The sequence below is a fragment of the Drosophila sechellia genome, chromosome 2L (assembly GCF_004382195.2).
Source record: "Drosophila sechellia strain sech25 chromosome 2L, ASM438219v1, whole genome shotgun sequence".
Classification (NCBI taxonomy): Eukaryota; Metazoa; Arthropoda; class Insecta; order Diptera; family Drosophilidae; genus Drosophila; species Drosophila sechellia.
The window spans coordinates 10231-26500 of record NC_045949.1 but is presented as its reverse complement, the minus strand read 5'-3'; the positions used below and the strand labels follow the sequence as shown (position 1 = coordinate 26500).

The following is a 16270-nucleotide window of genomic DNA, read 5'->3' as shown; positions in this document are numbered from 1 at the left end:
ATCAGTTTTTTATGATTGCATTAATTTTTGTTTTTTCAGGTACGTTGAGTGGATTTTAATTTAAGGTAAGTATTATATTTGGGTATAAATGTTTATATAATTGCGTTTATTATTGTTTTTCAGGTACTTAAAGGAAGCTTGTCTGGGGTGAGTATTGAGTAGCTTTTATAATTGCGTTGATTTTGTTTTTGCTTTTCAGGTACGTTTTGTAGGAGCTGACTTGGATGATCTTTGTTATTGTGCAAATTGCAGCTGGAATGCCACGGTTTTGGAGTCATCAAGTTGTCAATTAGATAAGTATTATATTATAAATATATTTATCCCAGTAATAGCTTGTGTTCCCTTGTTTCAATAGTTGGAGTCCTAGAAGCTGGAGCTGCGTGCTTGTCGTCAGCAGGATGGAGCCGTTCACTAGCCTCTGCTACTTTGTCTGTCCGGTTTGTTATTATTTCTGTGTCCTTGAGTAATTTTTGTATCGCATTCTTATTTATTTTCCTTTCATTGCAGGTTAGGAGAGAATTAGTCGAGGATACAAAACTGAGGAGAAATATACAATTTAAGGACAAATTTTTCAGCATATTGATGTGGCATCTGTGCCACGCAAATGATCCTTATTTGTGCAATGGCGTCAGGAGATGGAGACGGCATCATAAAATTGTCAACTTTTTGTGTTTATAATCGCGAAAATTGGCGATTTTATTTTGCTTTTGCGGTGCCTGTCTCTTGTTGTCGGTTGCGTTGAAGGATTTACGTGCGTGGCGTCAGGATGATGGAATCGCATATCTGTATCTGCTTGTTTACCTCGCAAGTTTTACGTTTTTCTGTGAGTCCTTTATTAATTTTGCATCATATTCTTATTGATTTTCCTTTCTTTACAGGTTATCGGAAAATAATTGAACGTACCATACTGCGGAAAATTATGCATTTTAGAGACGGATTTTGAGACTTTTTAAAAAATGGTGTCAGCTCCGCGCTAGTGATCCTTAAACGTGCAGTGGCATCAAGAGGTGGAGACGGCGTCGTAAAGTTGTCAATTTTTTGGGTTTATAATCGCGATAGCTGCCGGTTTTGTTTTTCTATTGTGGAGACCGCCTCTTCTTGTAGGTTGCATTGGATCACCATTAGGCTGTGGTCAAGGAGGTAAGAGCAATATTTGATTGTTTTGTTTAATTTTTTATTGGTTAATTGTTTTGTTTTCAGGTTTTAGCGTCAATTAATGTAGGCGCTCGTCGTTCTGGGATCGGCCCGTCTATTGCAGCGCAGCATGCAAGTAGGTTGTATCGGTGATAAGAGATACTACCAGGGACTGTGTGGCAAGAAGATTCAGGTAAGTGACGTTGTGCATAAATTGCTGCGGCGAGTCGCCTCTTATTCATCATGTTTCTGCCACACTAATCCTTTTCATATCGATCTACCGATTCGTCGATTATGTCCTGGTTGATTTTCCCCGCATCGTTTCGTCAGGTTCAGCTAGAGTGCGTTGTCTTAGGCTTGTTCATCCGGATGCGTTGAGGTGAGAGTATTGTTTATGTTTTTATTGCGATTATCTAATTGAATTTATATTCCAGGAAAGTTAGGCTGGTCGAGGAAGGTGATGACCTTGCATGAGTTTGGGAGCAGACTGACGTGCGCTTTTCATCGGATATAGATGTCGTTAGAATAGATATAAAGAGATGTGGGTTTAAATGGATGTTTCCATGTCAAGATTGTAATCTCTTCCTTGTATGATTAAGGCCAATAAACTGTCAATTTTCTTCTCTAAATTGTCGACTCTTTTTGCTAGGTTTGAAGTGTGGTCGTCCGAGAAGCCTTTTTGTGAGTTAGGATTGGAGTTCCTTGGCGATTGCATGGCTTCATCTATGAGTCTTGACTTGAAGCTGGCTCTAGCAGCCCTGCTGGTGGTAGGAGGGCTGTCGTTGCTAAAATGTATGGGGTTTGAAGTACCTTTTTCAGGTTCCTGGTCATTTTCTTCGCTCCTTTGTTTTCGGAGCATGTCCTGATAATTTTCTAGGTGTCTTTGCGCTGGTTGCTTGTCTTGGGTACTATTCTTGGCTTTGCATTGTTTTTTGAAGTTGTCCTACCCTTTTTGGGTATCTTGTTAGTGTTTCGTCGCCATTTATTCAGCCGCGTCTGAATGGCAGTGTCATGGGAGGAAAAACGTGGCCTTCTGTCATTCATATTTTGTCGGAAAGGATTAAACACCGACTTTCTGGCAGCCTCCTGGCGTGCTTCAGCAATTGATTTGCTCAGGATTGCTGAGCTGTGTGGCAGCCGTGGGGTGTTGTTGCGTGGGGGAGGGCCTTGACGTCTATAAAAGTTATTGGTTGCGTCTTTAATTGTTCGTATTTTATTTGTGTCAATGTTGTTTGCCGCAAGCTTTTGTTTTTTCGGCCTTGTAAACGGGGCATCCCTTGTATGCACTAATGTGCTCTCCAGAGCAGTTGACGCAGGTAGCAGGGTGGTTCTTGGCTTGGTGCAAACGGTTGACAGGTGATCGCCGGCGCATTTCATGCATCTTGGTGGTCTCATGCATGAGTTTTTGGCGTGCCTGTAGCCCTGGCATCTGTGGCATTGGACCGGCTCCCGTGTCCTGTTTTTTCTTTCGATATCCACCTTTTGCCCGCCGATTTGTTTGAGTGAGATGATTTTGTCATGACTGCCGTCCTTGGCCATGACGATCTCCACTTCAAACATTCGCATGGGACCACCTGTAGCCGGATTCGTCATATTTCTGACGAAGCGCGCTGAGAATCCGAGCTTCAGCAACTCATCAACAATCCACGAACATGGAGTGGAGTGGTGGAGATGTCTGATTACTACTCGGAAGCCCCTCTCGAACTTTGGCTGGTTGGTGAATAGGGGAAAGCCGTTTGCTGTAAGGACATCTTTGATTTTGTGGTAGGCGGTCATGTCCTTGGCCTGAATCCTGACCCCGTTCCCTTCAGTTGCCCTGGTAGTGTAGCTGGAGACTCCTGCTGTATAGTTTAGTTTTTCCAGAAGCGGGACAATTTCTTTGACGTCGTCAACGAGTATGGGTGGTGCTCTGCAGCTTAGTGGCACAAGTTTCCAAGGTGGCAGCTCAGCATCTGTATTTGTAGGGGAGCCGTCGTTACGCTGCGTGCAGGAGCATTGGTGCTGGCAGAGTGAAGGCTGGTGTGAGTGTAGTTTCCTAGTTTTGGATTCCTCATATACAGATTTGGCTGCCTTGCTTTGGAAAACGGGTGTGGTGAGGGGTGGGAAAATGCTGGGAGACTTGAGATTGGTGGTCACGCATAATCGTTTATTTGGCGTCTTAAAATTGGAGCAGTCCAGATCGTCATTGTCCTCTTGGCCTGGGTTTTCGTAGTTGGAGCCGGAACTGAAGGTGCCACAAAGATTGGACCTATTCCGGCAACCACTTCTGAGAAACTCATGGGCTGCTCGTCTGGGCTCTTGGACGGCGAGTTGAATAGGTCCCGCTTGGCAGCAGGCCGACTAAGGGTGCGGGCTTTTGTTAAATTCCCCATAGTGGGCATGGATTTATTGTTGGGATTTGATTTTAAATCACCCTGAGCATCAGGGCGTAAAGAGGCACTCCTATGATGCGGGGAAATGCTTCTTTTCCCAGTATTTACAGGGCGAGTGGTGGGTTTCTTGCTTAGGCTGAGTTTAGAAATGTCCGGCTTAGGGTTAAAAATAGACCAAAAGCTTTGACGGTTGTACTAGGTCTTTCCTCCTGCTTGCTTTCGTTAATTTGTATAAGTGGGGAATCGATTTCCCCACTGTCAATATCATTGGCTTTTTGAGATGAGAGTCAAGATTAGCAAGCGCGGAAGATCTAGTGCAGCTTTCTGAATTTGTTTCGGTGGCTTTATTTGTTTGCGTGTGTGTATAAGAAGGAGGGGAAGAAGCATTGCGTCCAATTTTGGTGGATGAGCTGAGATTTTTCTCTGCGCTGTCGCTGTATGGGAGAGAGGGGAAATTTCCCATAGCGTCTTTCGGTTTGTAGTCTCTTATTTCTGTGTCCGTATTAGTGGCTGCAGCTGCATTAGTGCAGGTCGCTGTGGTGGATAAAAGCTCTCTTTGAGTAGCGTCGGTGTTTATGAGTGCGGCTGTATTAGTATGAGTCGTTGTGAGGAGTGAATTTCCCTTGTGTATATGAGGAGAGAATGAAGGAGAAGAAAGCGATTTCCCCTTCGAGATGCTGCTTTTGGCGCCAACATTGACTGCAGCAGTATTGGTAATCGAGAGGGGGTCTCTTTGGGCATTTTTGGCATTTATATTCTCTTCGTATTTTGAGAAAGGGAATTAAAGAAATTCATGGCTACCCAAGAAGAGTTAATTGGGCTTTTCTTTTGATTTAAAGGCAATTTCTTCTGGTTAATATTGGTCGTTTTAACCAGGGAATTGCCAGACCCGTGAGACATAGGCGAAATGTTTACGTGAATAGGGGAAGATCGCTCGCTTGAGGTAATTGAAAGCACCTCGTCTTCAGAGAAAAGGTGGTCAGAACTGGACATGCTTATTTTTTATTTTATTTAAAATATATATTATTTTATTAAAAATAAAAATTTTGCGATATTGCGATAATTGTAGTGGTATAAATACCCTGGATTTTGATTTAAGTGTGTTCTCCAGATTATCGTTTCGTTGCTTTGGAAATCCTCCTTCTCTTCTAAGATTTCTCCAGGTGTACTTTCTTCCTTTCTCTCTGCGTTTCTTCTCCTTGTTTCCTTTGGTAGAGGCGGCGTCTTTTTGGAGTTGCACAATTACTGTTTTATTGTTCGTTTTCGTTAGACCACTAAAGTTAATTGTTGTCGCGGTTTTATACTTTGCGGCCGGAAGACAATTTATAACAATTAATTTGTCTATTGACGAACTTTTTTTTTTTTTTTTTTTATTATTTTCAACGTCTGGTGGCGTTGTCATTTTATTGTCCTCTGATTTTTGCTTAAAAATATATAGTGACAATTTGTGGCAAATTACATTTTCGGATTTTTTGGCTGCAGATATGCATGCCATAGATTAAAGTAATAATTTATCATTAAAAATTGCGGGAGACATTTTTGAAATTACTTGGCGGCTGTCTTGCGCGCCATGGTTCTAGTGTGGAATTTAAATTTAAATATTACATTAGGATATAGCATATGGAATAGAAGTAGTTATGGTAAGTAAATTTTAATAATTGTTTAACAATGATGAGTCTCTAACTGGTGGCGGTGAATTACATTAATTTATAATTTAAATTTGAAGGAGAACATTTTTGAAATATTTGTCGGTAGTTTTATGCGCGCCATGTTTTTGAAATATTTGTCGGTAGTTTTTGCGCGCCATGTTTTTGAAATATTTGGCGGCAGTTTTTTGCGCGCCATGGTTCTAAAGTGGTATTTAAGTTTGAATATTACGTTACTTAGGAAATAGCTTATGGAATAGGAGAAAATAGTTAAGGTAAGTAATTTTAAGATAAAGTTTAACGATGATTTGGTATCCAGCGATGAGACTATAACAGAAGGCGGCGAGGATGAGCAGTTGCTGTCGTCAGATGATATGGATAGAACCGATGCCCATCCTCCGCTTTGGTTCACGTTCTGGCCGTCCATTAGTTGTTGTTGTTGCTGCTGGCTTCACTTGTAGTTACTATTACGCGCGCGCCTCTGTCGGTTTTATGATCTCAACTGACTTGCAAATTTGGGCTAGGCGCGAAGGCAGGCTTTTTCGATAGTCAGAAGGCGCGGCGGGATATCGATATGCTACCAATTTAATTTGTCGTCAGCCTATCGACTATCGGGCAGAAATACTGGAAGTGTTCAGGTTAGTATTTTCGGAATTCCAGTATTTTTCACCGCGCATGTCAGTGTCAATGGCATATGCAGGCAAGGGTCTCACTTCAAGCGGAAACGAGGCAGAAAAATTGTGTATGTATTTCTTATTGTAATATTTAATTTTTCTGCGCATTGCCCAATAGTAAAACCTGTTTCTGCTTTCAGTGGTGCTGATAACGTAGATGCTGCGGAGATGTCGGTGTGCTGCAATCATCGGTCGGCGTGGCCCGTCGACTTTGGTGCACGCACAACCTTTTGAGGAAAAAGTGAGCCGCAGTCAGCGTCATCTATAGGCTTCAGTTTGTCTGTGTGTATACGTGAGTACAGTCTGTGTGATGTTCCAATTTGAGCCGAGTCTCATGTTTGTATCTTTTTGAAAATTGCAGGTCCATTTCAACTGAGCAAGAAATTGCCATTAGGAGACTGCAGACAAACATTTCCTGCTGCTGCCGCCACTGTTGCTGACGTCTATAACTGCGCATACATAGTCCGCTGCCGTTGCTGCTATCCTGGCGCAGGTCCGGTGGGCAGAAACGGGCCGATTCCATCTTGTGGCCGTCCACCGGGCAGATAATCGTCATAATCTCCATCGCGCAGGCCCATGTGACTGGCCAACGACCTGGCGAGAAATACGGGCTCCGGAAAGTGCCAATTGGATTGTTCCGTGAGGTCATTTCCTGCTACTGCTGCCGCTGTTGTTGTTGTTGCTGCTGCTGGTGAGTGTGTCGCCGCCTAGTTCATTTCGATATAACCGATGCTTCAATTTTTCAGGGTGAAATCAGCCGCCAATTTAGGTGTACGAAGAAAAGCCAGGGCCAACATGAGTCGAGTCCTGGAATGCATGCAATTTGGCTATTGCTGCAATGAGATCTCTCTGCTGCTGCCGCCACCGTTGCTAACGCTGTTGCTGATGGATGTGTCGACGCCTAATGGATCTGCATATATGAGGGCTATTAGCAGTGCCGCCGCTCGCACCCAAGAGACGCCTCTGTTGCTGCTGCTGTTCCGAGAAATGGATGCGCCGCCGTTTCTATAAGAAAGTTGTCGGGCTTCTGTTGTTGCTGTTTCTGGTCTTGCTGCTGCTGTTTCTGTTGACGCTGCCATGGTAAGTTTAGGCTTTTGTTGGTCTCGTGCTCCTACTAATAATCTCTTCTTTCAGGGAGGAGACGCTAGTGAGGCGCCAGATGCAGTCCCGCGTCTTCAAAAAGAGAAGGCCGGCTTGCCAGGAGCGCTGACACTGCTACCACTGCCTTTGTGTCACCAGCTGCTTCTACTGGAGCGGAAATACCCAAAGTGCTGCTCCAACCATAAGATTTCCGACGACTTGCCGCTGCATAAGCATCCACTGGCGGATACTCTGGTACTAGGCGCTCCAGTATCCTAAATCAGGACTTCCTTAGTCTGTCCTGACGTCTGTCCCGTCAGTCCTGATGCGGTCATCCTATCAGTGGCGGGCGGGAAAGCATGCGCCGCAGTCCAGTGTCATATACAGGAAAAAGCCGGTTGTCCAGGAGAGCAGTTTTTATACCCTAGCTTGAGGGAGAAAAGGAAATTAATCCATTCTTCTTTTTTCTTCCAGGGCGAAACATCAGAGGCCAAGCGAGGAGTCTGGTCGTCGGAATGTTGTCAAATGGAAAATGCTGCATCCAATTAAGTGCTGCTGCTGCCAATATTGCTGTTATTGCTGCTGCTGGAGTTGGTGTGGCCGCCTCAAGGTACCGCTACCCTGTTGAAGAAATGTTGCCACTGTCGTCATTCCGAGGATTGCATGCGCCGCTGTTGCTGCATTTCCAGACTGTTGCCACCGGGGGATGGACTGCGCGTGGCTGCCATGTTGCTGGTGACGCCATGTCCAGGCCCGCTGCCGTCTCCTGCCCAATCAGTCCAGGCAGTCCCTGTGGACGCATACCGCCACTCGGCATCACATCGCCAAAGGACCGATTCTGGGATTTACTCGGCCAAGCATAGGCCGCCGATCCCGATGCCGCTGCCGTTGCTGCTACTGCTGCCGCTGGGGAAGACCACGCCACGAGCTGAAGCAACCTCTCCTAAAAACGCCGAATTTGCAACGCCGTCGCTGAGCTCGGAGCTGAGAGCGTCACATTGGAGTTGGACCTTCAGATTTCAGGAACTTCAGCTCCCTCTTTCAGGGCCTACAGGAGTGGTGGGTGTGGCCAGCGAGCTGTTCAGCACACCGCTTGGTCTCTGCCGCCATTGTTGCTGGCCTTGCTGCTGTTGTTGTTGCTGCCTTGGTGAGCTAGAGCGCCCGATGCGCTGTTGTTTTTACTGTAGAGGTTTGGTGATTTAGTTTATTAGAAAAAAGAAAGAAAACTAAGACATATTATCTTTCTTTTAGGTTGGAGCGCCGGTGTGGCGTCCATTACAGCAGCAGATGGATCCATCAGGAGCCGATGAGTCACAGATCCCTCGGTTGGAAAGGAGAGATGGATTTTAATCACGCCCGGAGAGAAGATTTATATAAGCAGCCATCCAGCCATCGTAATTTTGTTGTCCAGTAGGTGTTTAGTTAAGTTAATTTTACCATTATATCTATAAGCGCATTTCCCTTTTTTATGTAACCTGTAAATTAGCCTTTAGCCTTTTTGTATTTCTTTCATTTCTTTTCAATATTTTTTTGCCACCCCTTCCGCCAGTTTAGTTATTTCTGCCTTCTGCACCTACCCTGGTTTGTTTTGATTTAATTTTTGTCCCCTTCGTAGTCAGGTAGGATTATTCGTTGTACATTTAATGGTTGCCCTCTAAATCTTTCTATAACTTCCTGCCTGGTTAGGTCGCCATTTCTATATTGTTTATTACATCGGTTTATTTCCGATTCACACCATCTATCTGGAGGCCACTTTTCGTTTTCCCTTTCTTTTCTTTCCCTCTCTTCCTGTTTTTTTATTCTTATGAGCTCTTTCTCCTCTTCCTCCAGTCTTAGCAGAGTAGGGAGTTCAGTTAGATGCGTTTGTCTTATTTTCTCTCTCTCGCTTCGCTTCTTTAAGGTTCTGCAGTCGTCTAGATCTGGGATTTTTAAGAGTTTAGGTGAGAGAGTCAGTCCAATCTGTTTTAGGGTGATGTGGTCCCTTGTCATTTTCAAGTATCTCTGCCTACTTCTTTCTAGTCTATTCGGGATATAGTGCCTAGAGAATATCCTGCGAACAACTATGTTTGGGTGCGATTTTGTAGTTTCTGAGAACTATGGACAGCCTGTTGATAGAACTCTTCTACTGTTTTGACACAAAAACGGTCCCTTATAGTTTGGTTTTTCGTGTATCTTCCGGCTCTGAATATGTCCCTCATTTTCTTGTTTTCCTCAACTTGGAGCCGTCTTATCTGTGCATCTGTTACAAGAGGACCCCATGCTGCTATGGCATACTGCCATATTGGCGATAGAACTGATTTGAGGATCAGCATCTTAGTATTAGTAGGGAGTTTGCTTCTTTCGTTTAGGATCCATGACATTTTTTTTTTTTTTTTTTTTTTTTTTTTTAACTTTACTGGTGGAGGTACGGAGACAGAATGAGTTCTGTTCCGCATCCACAATTTATTTTGCCTTTGATTACAGTGTGTGTAATATATAGAACAATTATTTGAAATTTCGAATTTTACATTGCATGGGGTGAGTTTGGGGCTTGGACATAGTTAGTATTTAATGTTAAGTTAGTATTTTTTTTTGTAGGCTTTAGATTATAGTCAAAGACATGGACTGGTTACATTATCGTCTTGCATGTTTTGTTTACATTAATAAAATGTAATGATTTTACGAAAAACATTGAAATTTAGGACTAACATTGTATAATTTGTTTCTTTTCAGATACCCCCGCCAGAAGGACGGAAGCATCGAGTCGCTGTGGAGCCTTAGGAGTCATTACAGGTGAGTTTTTGTTGCATTTTGGCAGTCGTCTATTGCGGCCGTTGGAAGTGGGCCGCTGGCAACAAGTGTGTCCGGCCGGAGTTGCAGGTGATTTGTTCTCGGTTTCAGCATCCCTCGCCGCCGTCATTTGGTGAGTATCAATTGTATCGTCAGTGGCAGTTTTATGCAATTGTTTGAGTATGTTGCAGATAGAATTGCCGTTCATCAGGAAGAGGAGTTGCGATGTGTTGCCCCACGCAGCTGTCATTGCATTTTTTGAGAGCTGCTGGCTATATGGTGGAGGAGTCGTCTCGTGGCAAAGAAGTCGTCAGAGAGGATTGTGGCTCGGTCTATCACCGAGAGAAGCCAGGTGCGCCGCATCTTGTGGCCCTGTCGCCAGGTGTGGCAGCTTGGGGCCGCCGGTTCGAGATTTGTTGCAGAGGGCCGCCGCGAAGAAATAGGCATGGAAATGGATGCAAAAATAGTGTTTGGTAAGTATTATATATGTTATCAGTTTTTTATGATTGCATTAATTTTTGTTTTTTCAGGTACGTTGAGTGGATTTTAATTTAAGGTAAGTATTATATTTGGGTATAAATGTTTATATAATTGCGTTTATTATTGTTTTTCAGGTACTTAAAGGAAGCTTGTCTGGGGTGAGTATTGAGTAGCTTTTATAATTGCGTTGATTTTGTTTTTGCTTTTCAGGTACGTTTTGTAGGAGCTGACTTGGATGATCTTTGTTATTGTGCAAATTGCAGCTGGAATGCCACGGTTTTGGAGTCATCAAGTTGTCAATTAGATAAGTATTATATTATAAATATATTTATCCCAGTAATAGCTTGTGTTCCCTTGTTTCAATAGTTGGAGTCCTAGAAGCTGGAGCTGCGTGCTTGTCGTCAGCAGGATGGAGCCGTTCACTAGCCTCTGCTACTTTGTCTGTCCGGTTTGTTATTATTTCTGTGTCCTTGAGTAATTTTTGTATCGCATTCTTATTTATTTTCCTTTCATTGCAGGTTAGGAGAGAATTAGTCGAGGATACAAAACTGAGGAGAAATATACAATTTAAGGACAAATTTTTCAGCATATTGATGTGGCATCTGTGCCACGCAAATGATCCTTATTTGTGCAATGGCGTCAGGAGATGGAGACGGCATCATAAAATTGTCAACTTTTTGTGTTTATAATCGCGAAAATTGGCGATTTTATTTTGCTTTTGCGGTGCCTGTCTCTTGTTGTCGGTTGCGTTGAAGGATTTACGTGCGTGGCGTCAGGATGATGGAATCGCATATCTGTATCTGCTTGTTTACCTCGCAAGTTTTACGTTTTTCTGTGAGTCCTTTATTAATTTTGCATCATATTCTTATTGATTTTCCTTTCTTTACAGGTTATCGGAAAATAATTGAACGTACCATACTGCGGAAAATTATGCATTTTAGAGACGGATTTTGAGACTTTTTAAAAAATGGTGTCAGCTCCGCGCTAGTGATCCTTAAACGTGCAGTGGCATCAAGAGGTGGAGACGGCGTCGTAAAGTTGTCAATTTTTTGGGTTTATAATCGCGATAGCTGCCGGTTTTGTTTTTCTATTGTGGAGACCGCCTCTTCTTGTAGGTTGCATTGGATCACCATTAGGCTGTGGTCAAGGAGGTAAGAGCAATATTTGATTGTTTTGTTTAATTTTTTATTGGTTAATTGTTTTGTTTTCAGGTTTTAGCGTCAATTAATGTAGGCGCTCGTCGTTCTGGGATCGGCCCGTCTATTGCAGCGCAGCATGCAAGTAGGTTGTATCGGTGATAAGAGATACTACCAGGGACTGTGTGGCAAGAAGATTCAGGTAAGTGACGTTGTGCATAAATTGCTGCGGCGAGTCGCCTCTTATTCATCATGTTTCTGCCACACTAATCCTTTTCATATCGATCTACCGATTCGTCGATTATGTCCTGGTTGATTTTCCCCGCATCGTTTCGTCAGGTTCAGCTAGAGTGCGTTGTCTTAGGCTTGTTCATCCGGATGCGTTGAGGTGAGAGTATTGTTTATGTTTTATTGCGATTATCTAATTGAATTTATATTCCAGGAAAGTTAGGCTGGGTCGAGGAAGGTGATGACCTTGCATGAGTTTGGGAGCAGACTGACGTGCGCTTTTCATCGGATATAGATGTCGTTAGAATAGATATAAAGAGATGTGGGTTTAAATGGATGTTTCCATGTCAAGATTGTAATCTCTTCCTTGTATGATTAAGGCCAATAAACTGTCAATTTTCTTCTCTAAATTGTCGACTCTTTTTGCTAGGTTTGAAGTGTGGTCGTCCGAGAAGCCTTTTTGTGAGTTAGGATTGGAGTTCCTTGGCGATTGCATGGCTTCATCTATGAGTCTTGACTTGAAGCTGGCTCTAGCAGCCCTGCTGGTGGTAGGAGGGCTGTCGTTGCTAAAATGTATGGGGTTTGGAGTACCTTTTTCAGGTTCCTGGTCATTTTCTTCGCTCCTTTGTTTTCGGAGCATGTCCTGATAATTTTCTAGGTGTCTTTGCGCTGGGTTGCTTGTCTTGGGTACTATTCTTGGCTTTGCATTGTTTTTTGAAGTTGTCCTACCCTTTTTGGGTATCTTGTTAGTGTTTCGTCGCCATTTATTCAGCCGCGTCTGAATGGCAGTGTCATGGGAGGAAAAACGTGGCCTTCTGTCATTCATATTTTGTCGGAAAGGATTAAACACCGACTTTCTGGCAGCCTCCTGGCGTGCTTCAGCAATTGATTTGCTCAGGATTGCTGAGCTGTGTGGCAGCCGTGGGGTGTTGTTGCGTGGGGGAGGGCCTTGACGTCTATAAAAGTTATTGGTTGCGTCTTTAATTGTTCGTATTTTATTTGTGTCAATGTTGTTTGCCGCAAGCTTTTGTTTTTCGGCCTTGTAAACGGGGCATCCCTTGTATGCACTAATGTGCTCTCCAGAGCAGTTGACGCAGGTAGCAGGGGTGGTTCTTGGCTTGGTGCAAACGGTTGACAGGTGATCGCCGGCGCATTTCATGCATCTTGGTGGTCTCATGCATGAGTTTTTGGCGTGCCTGTAGCCCTGGCATCTGTGGCATTGGACCGGCTCCCGTGTCCTGTTTTTTCTTTCGATATCCACCTTTTGCCCGCCGATTTGTTTGAGTGAGATGATTTTGTCATGACTGCCGTCCTTGGCCATGACGATCTCCACTTCAAACATTCGCATGGGACCACCTGTAGCCGGATTCGTCATATTTCTGACGAAGCGCGCTGAGAATCCGAGCTTCAGCAACTCATCAACAATCCACGAACATGGAGTGGAGTGGTGGAGATGTCTGATTACTACTCGGAAGCCCCTCTCGAACTTTGGCTGGTTGGTGAATAGGGGAAAGCCGTTTGCTGTAAGGACATCTTTGATTTTGTGGTAGGCGGTCATGTCCTTGGCCTGAATCCTGACCCCGTTCCCTTCAGTTGCCCTGGTAGTGTAGCTGGAGACTCCTGCTGTATAGTTTAGTTTTTCCAGAAGCGGGACAATTTCTTTGACGTCGTCAACGAGTATGGGTGGTGCTCTGCAGCTTAGTGGCACAAGTTTCCAAGGTGGCAGCTCAGCATCTGTATTTTGTAGGGGAGCCGTCGTTACGCTGCGTGCAGGAGCATTGGTGCTGCAGAGTGAAGGCTGGTGTGAGTGTAGTTTCCTAGTTTTGGATTCCTCATATACAGATTTGGCTGCCTTGCTTTGGAAAACGGGTGTGGTGAGGGGTGGGAAAATGCTGGGAGACTTGAGATTGGTGGTCACGCATAATCGTTTATTTGGCGTCTTAAAATTGGAGCAGTCCAGATCGTCATTGGTCCTCTTGGCCTGGGTTTTCGTAGTTGGAGCCGGAACTGAAGGTGCCACAAAGATTGGACCTATTCCGGCAACCACTTCTGAGAAACTCATGGGCTGCTCGTCTGGGCTCTTGGACGGCGAGTTGAATAGGTCCCGCTTGGCAGCAGGCCGACTAAGGGTGCGGGCTTTTGTTAAATTCCCCATAGTGGGCATGGATTTATTGTTGGGATTTGATTTTAAATCACCCTGAGCATCAGGGCGTAAAGAGGCACTCCTATGATGCGGGGAAATGCTTCTTTTCCCAGTATTTACAGGGCGAGTGGTGGGTTTCTTGCTTAGGCTGAGTTTAGAAATGTCCGGCTTAGGGTTAAAAATAGACCAAAAAGCTTTGACGGTTGTACTAGGTCTTTCCTCCTGCTTGCTTTCGTTAATTTGTATAAGTGGGGAATCGATTTCCCCACTGTCAATATCATTGGCTTTTTTGAGATGAGAGTCAAGATTAGCAAGCGCGGAAGATCTAGTGCAGCTTTCTGAATTTGTTTCGGTGGCTTTATTTGTTTGCGTGTGTGTATAAGAAGGAGGGGAAGAAGCATTGCGTCCAATTTTGGTGGATGAGCTGAGATTTTTCTCTGCGCTGTCGCTGTATGGGAGAGAGGGGAAATTTCCCATAGCGTCTTTCGGTTTGTAGTCTCTTATTTCTGTGTCCGTATTAGTGGCTGCAGCTGCATTAGTGCAGGTCGCTGTGGTGGATAAAAGCTCTCTTTGAGTAGCGTCGGTGTTTATGAGTGCGGCTGTATTAGTATGAGTCGTTGTGAGGAGTGAATTTCCCTTGTGTATATGAGGAGAGAATGAAGGAGAAGAAAGCGATTTCCCCTTCGAGATGCTGCTTTTGGCGCCAACATTGACTGCAGCAGTATTGGTAATCGAGAGGGGGTCTCTTTGGGCATTTTTGGCATTTATATTCTCTTTCGTATTTTGAGAAAGGGAATTAAAGAAATTCATGGCTACCCAAGAAGAGTTAATTGGGCTTTTCTTTTGATTTAAAGGCAATTTCTTCTGGTTAATATTGGTCGTTTTAACCAGGGAATTGCCAGACCCGTGAGACATAGGCGAAATGTTTACGTGAATAGGGGAAGATCGCTCGCTTGAGGTAATTGAAAGCACCTCGTCTTCAGAGAAAAGGTGGTCAGAACTGGACATGCTTATTTTTTATTTTATTTAAAATATATATTATTTTATTAAAAATAAAAATTTTGCGATATTGCGATAATTGTAGTGGTTTTTTTTTTTTTACTTTACTGGTGGAGGTACGGAGACAGAATGAGTTCTGTTCCGCATCCACAATTTATTTTGCCTTTGATTACAGTGTGTGTAATATATAGAACAATTATTTGAAATTTCGAATTTTACATTGCATGGGGTGAGTTTGGGGCTTGGACATAGTTAGTATTTAATGTTAAGTTAGTATTTTTTTTTGTAGGCTTTAGATTATAGTCAAAGACATGGACTGGTTACATTATCGTCTTGCATGTTTTGTTTACATTAATAAAATGTAATGATTTTACGAAAAACATTGAAATTTAGGACTAACATTGTATAATTTGTTTCTTTTCAGATACCCCCGCCAGAAGGACGGAAGCATCGAGTCGCTGTGGAGCCTTAGGAGTCATTACAGGTGAGTTTTTGTTGCATTTTGGCAGTCGTCTATTGCGGCCGTTGGAAGTGGGCCGCTGGCAACAAGTGTGTCCGGCCGGAGTTGCAGGTGATTTGTTCTCGGTTTCAGCATCCCTCGCCGCCGTCATTTGGTGAGTATCAATTGTATCGTCAGTGGCAGTTTTATGCAATTGTTTGAGTATGTTGCAGATAGAATTGCCGTTCATCAGGAAGAGGAGTTGCGATGTGTTGCCCCACGCAGCTGTCATTGCATTTTTTGAGAGCTGCTGGCTATATGGTGGAGGAGTCGTCTCGTGGCAAAGAAGTCGTCAGAGAGGATTGTGGCTCGGTCTATCACCGAGAGAAGCCAGGTGCGCCGCATCTTGTGGCCCTGTCGCCAGGTGTGGCAGCTTGGGGCCGCCGGTTCGAGATTTGTTGCAGAGGGCCGCCGCGAAGAAATAGGCATGGAAATGGATGCAAAAATAGTGTTTGGTAAGTATTATATATGTTATCAGTTTTTTATGATTGCATTAATTTTTGTTTTTTCAGGTACGTTGAGTGGATTTTAATTTAAGGTAAGTATTATATTTGGGTATAAATGTTTATATAATTGCGTTTATTATTGTTTTTCAGGTACTTAAAGGAAGCTTGTCTGGGGTGAGTATTGAGTAGCTTTTATAATTGCGTTGATTTTGTTTTTGCTTTTCAGGTACGTTTTGTAGGAGCTGACTTGGATGATCTTTGTTATTGTGCAAATTGCAGCTGGAATGCCACGGTTTTGGAGTCATCAAGTTGTCAATTAGATAAGTATTATATTATAAATATATTTATCCCAGTAATAGCTTGTGTTCCCTTGTTTCAATAGTTGGAGTCCTAGAAGCTGGAGCTGCGTGCTTGTCGTCAGCAGGATGGAGCCGTTCACTAGCCTCTGCTACTTTGTCTGTCCGGTTTGTTATTATTTCTGTGTCCTTGAGTAATTTTTGTATCGCATTCTTATTTATTTTCCTTTCATTGCAGGTTAGGAGAGAATTAGTCGAGGATACAAAACTGAGGAGAAATATACAATTTAAGGACAAATTTTTTAGCATATTGATGTGGCATCTGTGCCACGCAAATGATCCTTATTTGTGCAATGGCGTCAGGAGAT

At 43.6% G+C, this 16270-nt stretch overlaps 1 protein-coding gene and 2 long non-coding RNA genes across 4 annotated transcripts; all 3 read left to right on the top strand.

The window, feature by feature from the left end:
• The first annotated feature begins 637 nt into the window (after positions 1–637).
• Positions 638–1582, top strand: LOC116803571. Its single transcript, XR_004363662.1, has 3 exons — positions 638–1327; positions 1465–1513; positions 1569–1582. It is a non-coding gene; the product is annotated as an uncharacterized LOC116803571 (long non-coding RNA).
• Positions 1583–7455: 5873 nt separating this feature from the next.
• Positions 7456–8449, top strand: LOC116801677. Its single transcript, XM_032722683.1, has 2 exons — positions 7456–8095; positions 8158–8449. Exons 1-2 carry the CDS (start codon positions 7570–7572, stop codon positions 8214–8216), a joined length of 585 nt encoding a protein of 194 aa, XP_032578574.1. The 5' UTR covers positions 7456–7569; the 3' UTR covers positions 8217–8449.
• A 2354-nt stretch (positions 8450–10803) lies between these two features.
• On the top strand, positions 10804–11929 carry LOC116803572. 2 transcript variants are annotated; one of them, XR_004363664.1, is made up of 3 exons: positions 10804–11493; positions 11631–11679; positions 11734–11929. It is a non-coding gene; the product is annotated as an uncharacterized LOC116803572 (long non-coding RNA). The 2 variants fall into 2 exon arrangements; XR_004363663.1 differs by having other exon boundaries at positions 10804–11679.
• Positions 11930–16270: the final 4341 nt, after the last annotated feature.

What these genes read in the sequence shown, in the direction of transcription:
- LOC116801677 (XM_032722683.1), top strand. Translation starts at nt 7,570, where the DNA reads ATGCGCCGCTGTTGCTGCATTTCCAGACTGTTGCCACCGGGGGATGGA. An exon ending in CTGTTGTTTTTACTGTAGAG is followed by an intron (nt 8,096 to 8,157) that starts GTTTGGTGATTT and finishes TCTTTCTTTTAG; the next exon opens with GTTGGAGCGCCGGTGTGGCG.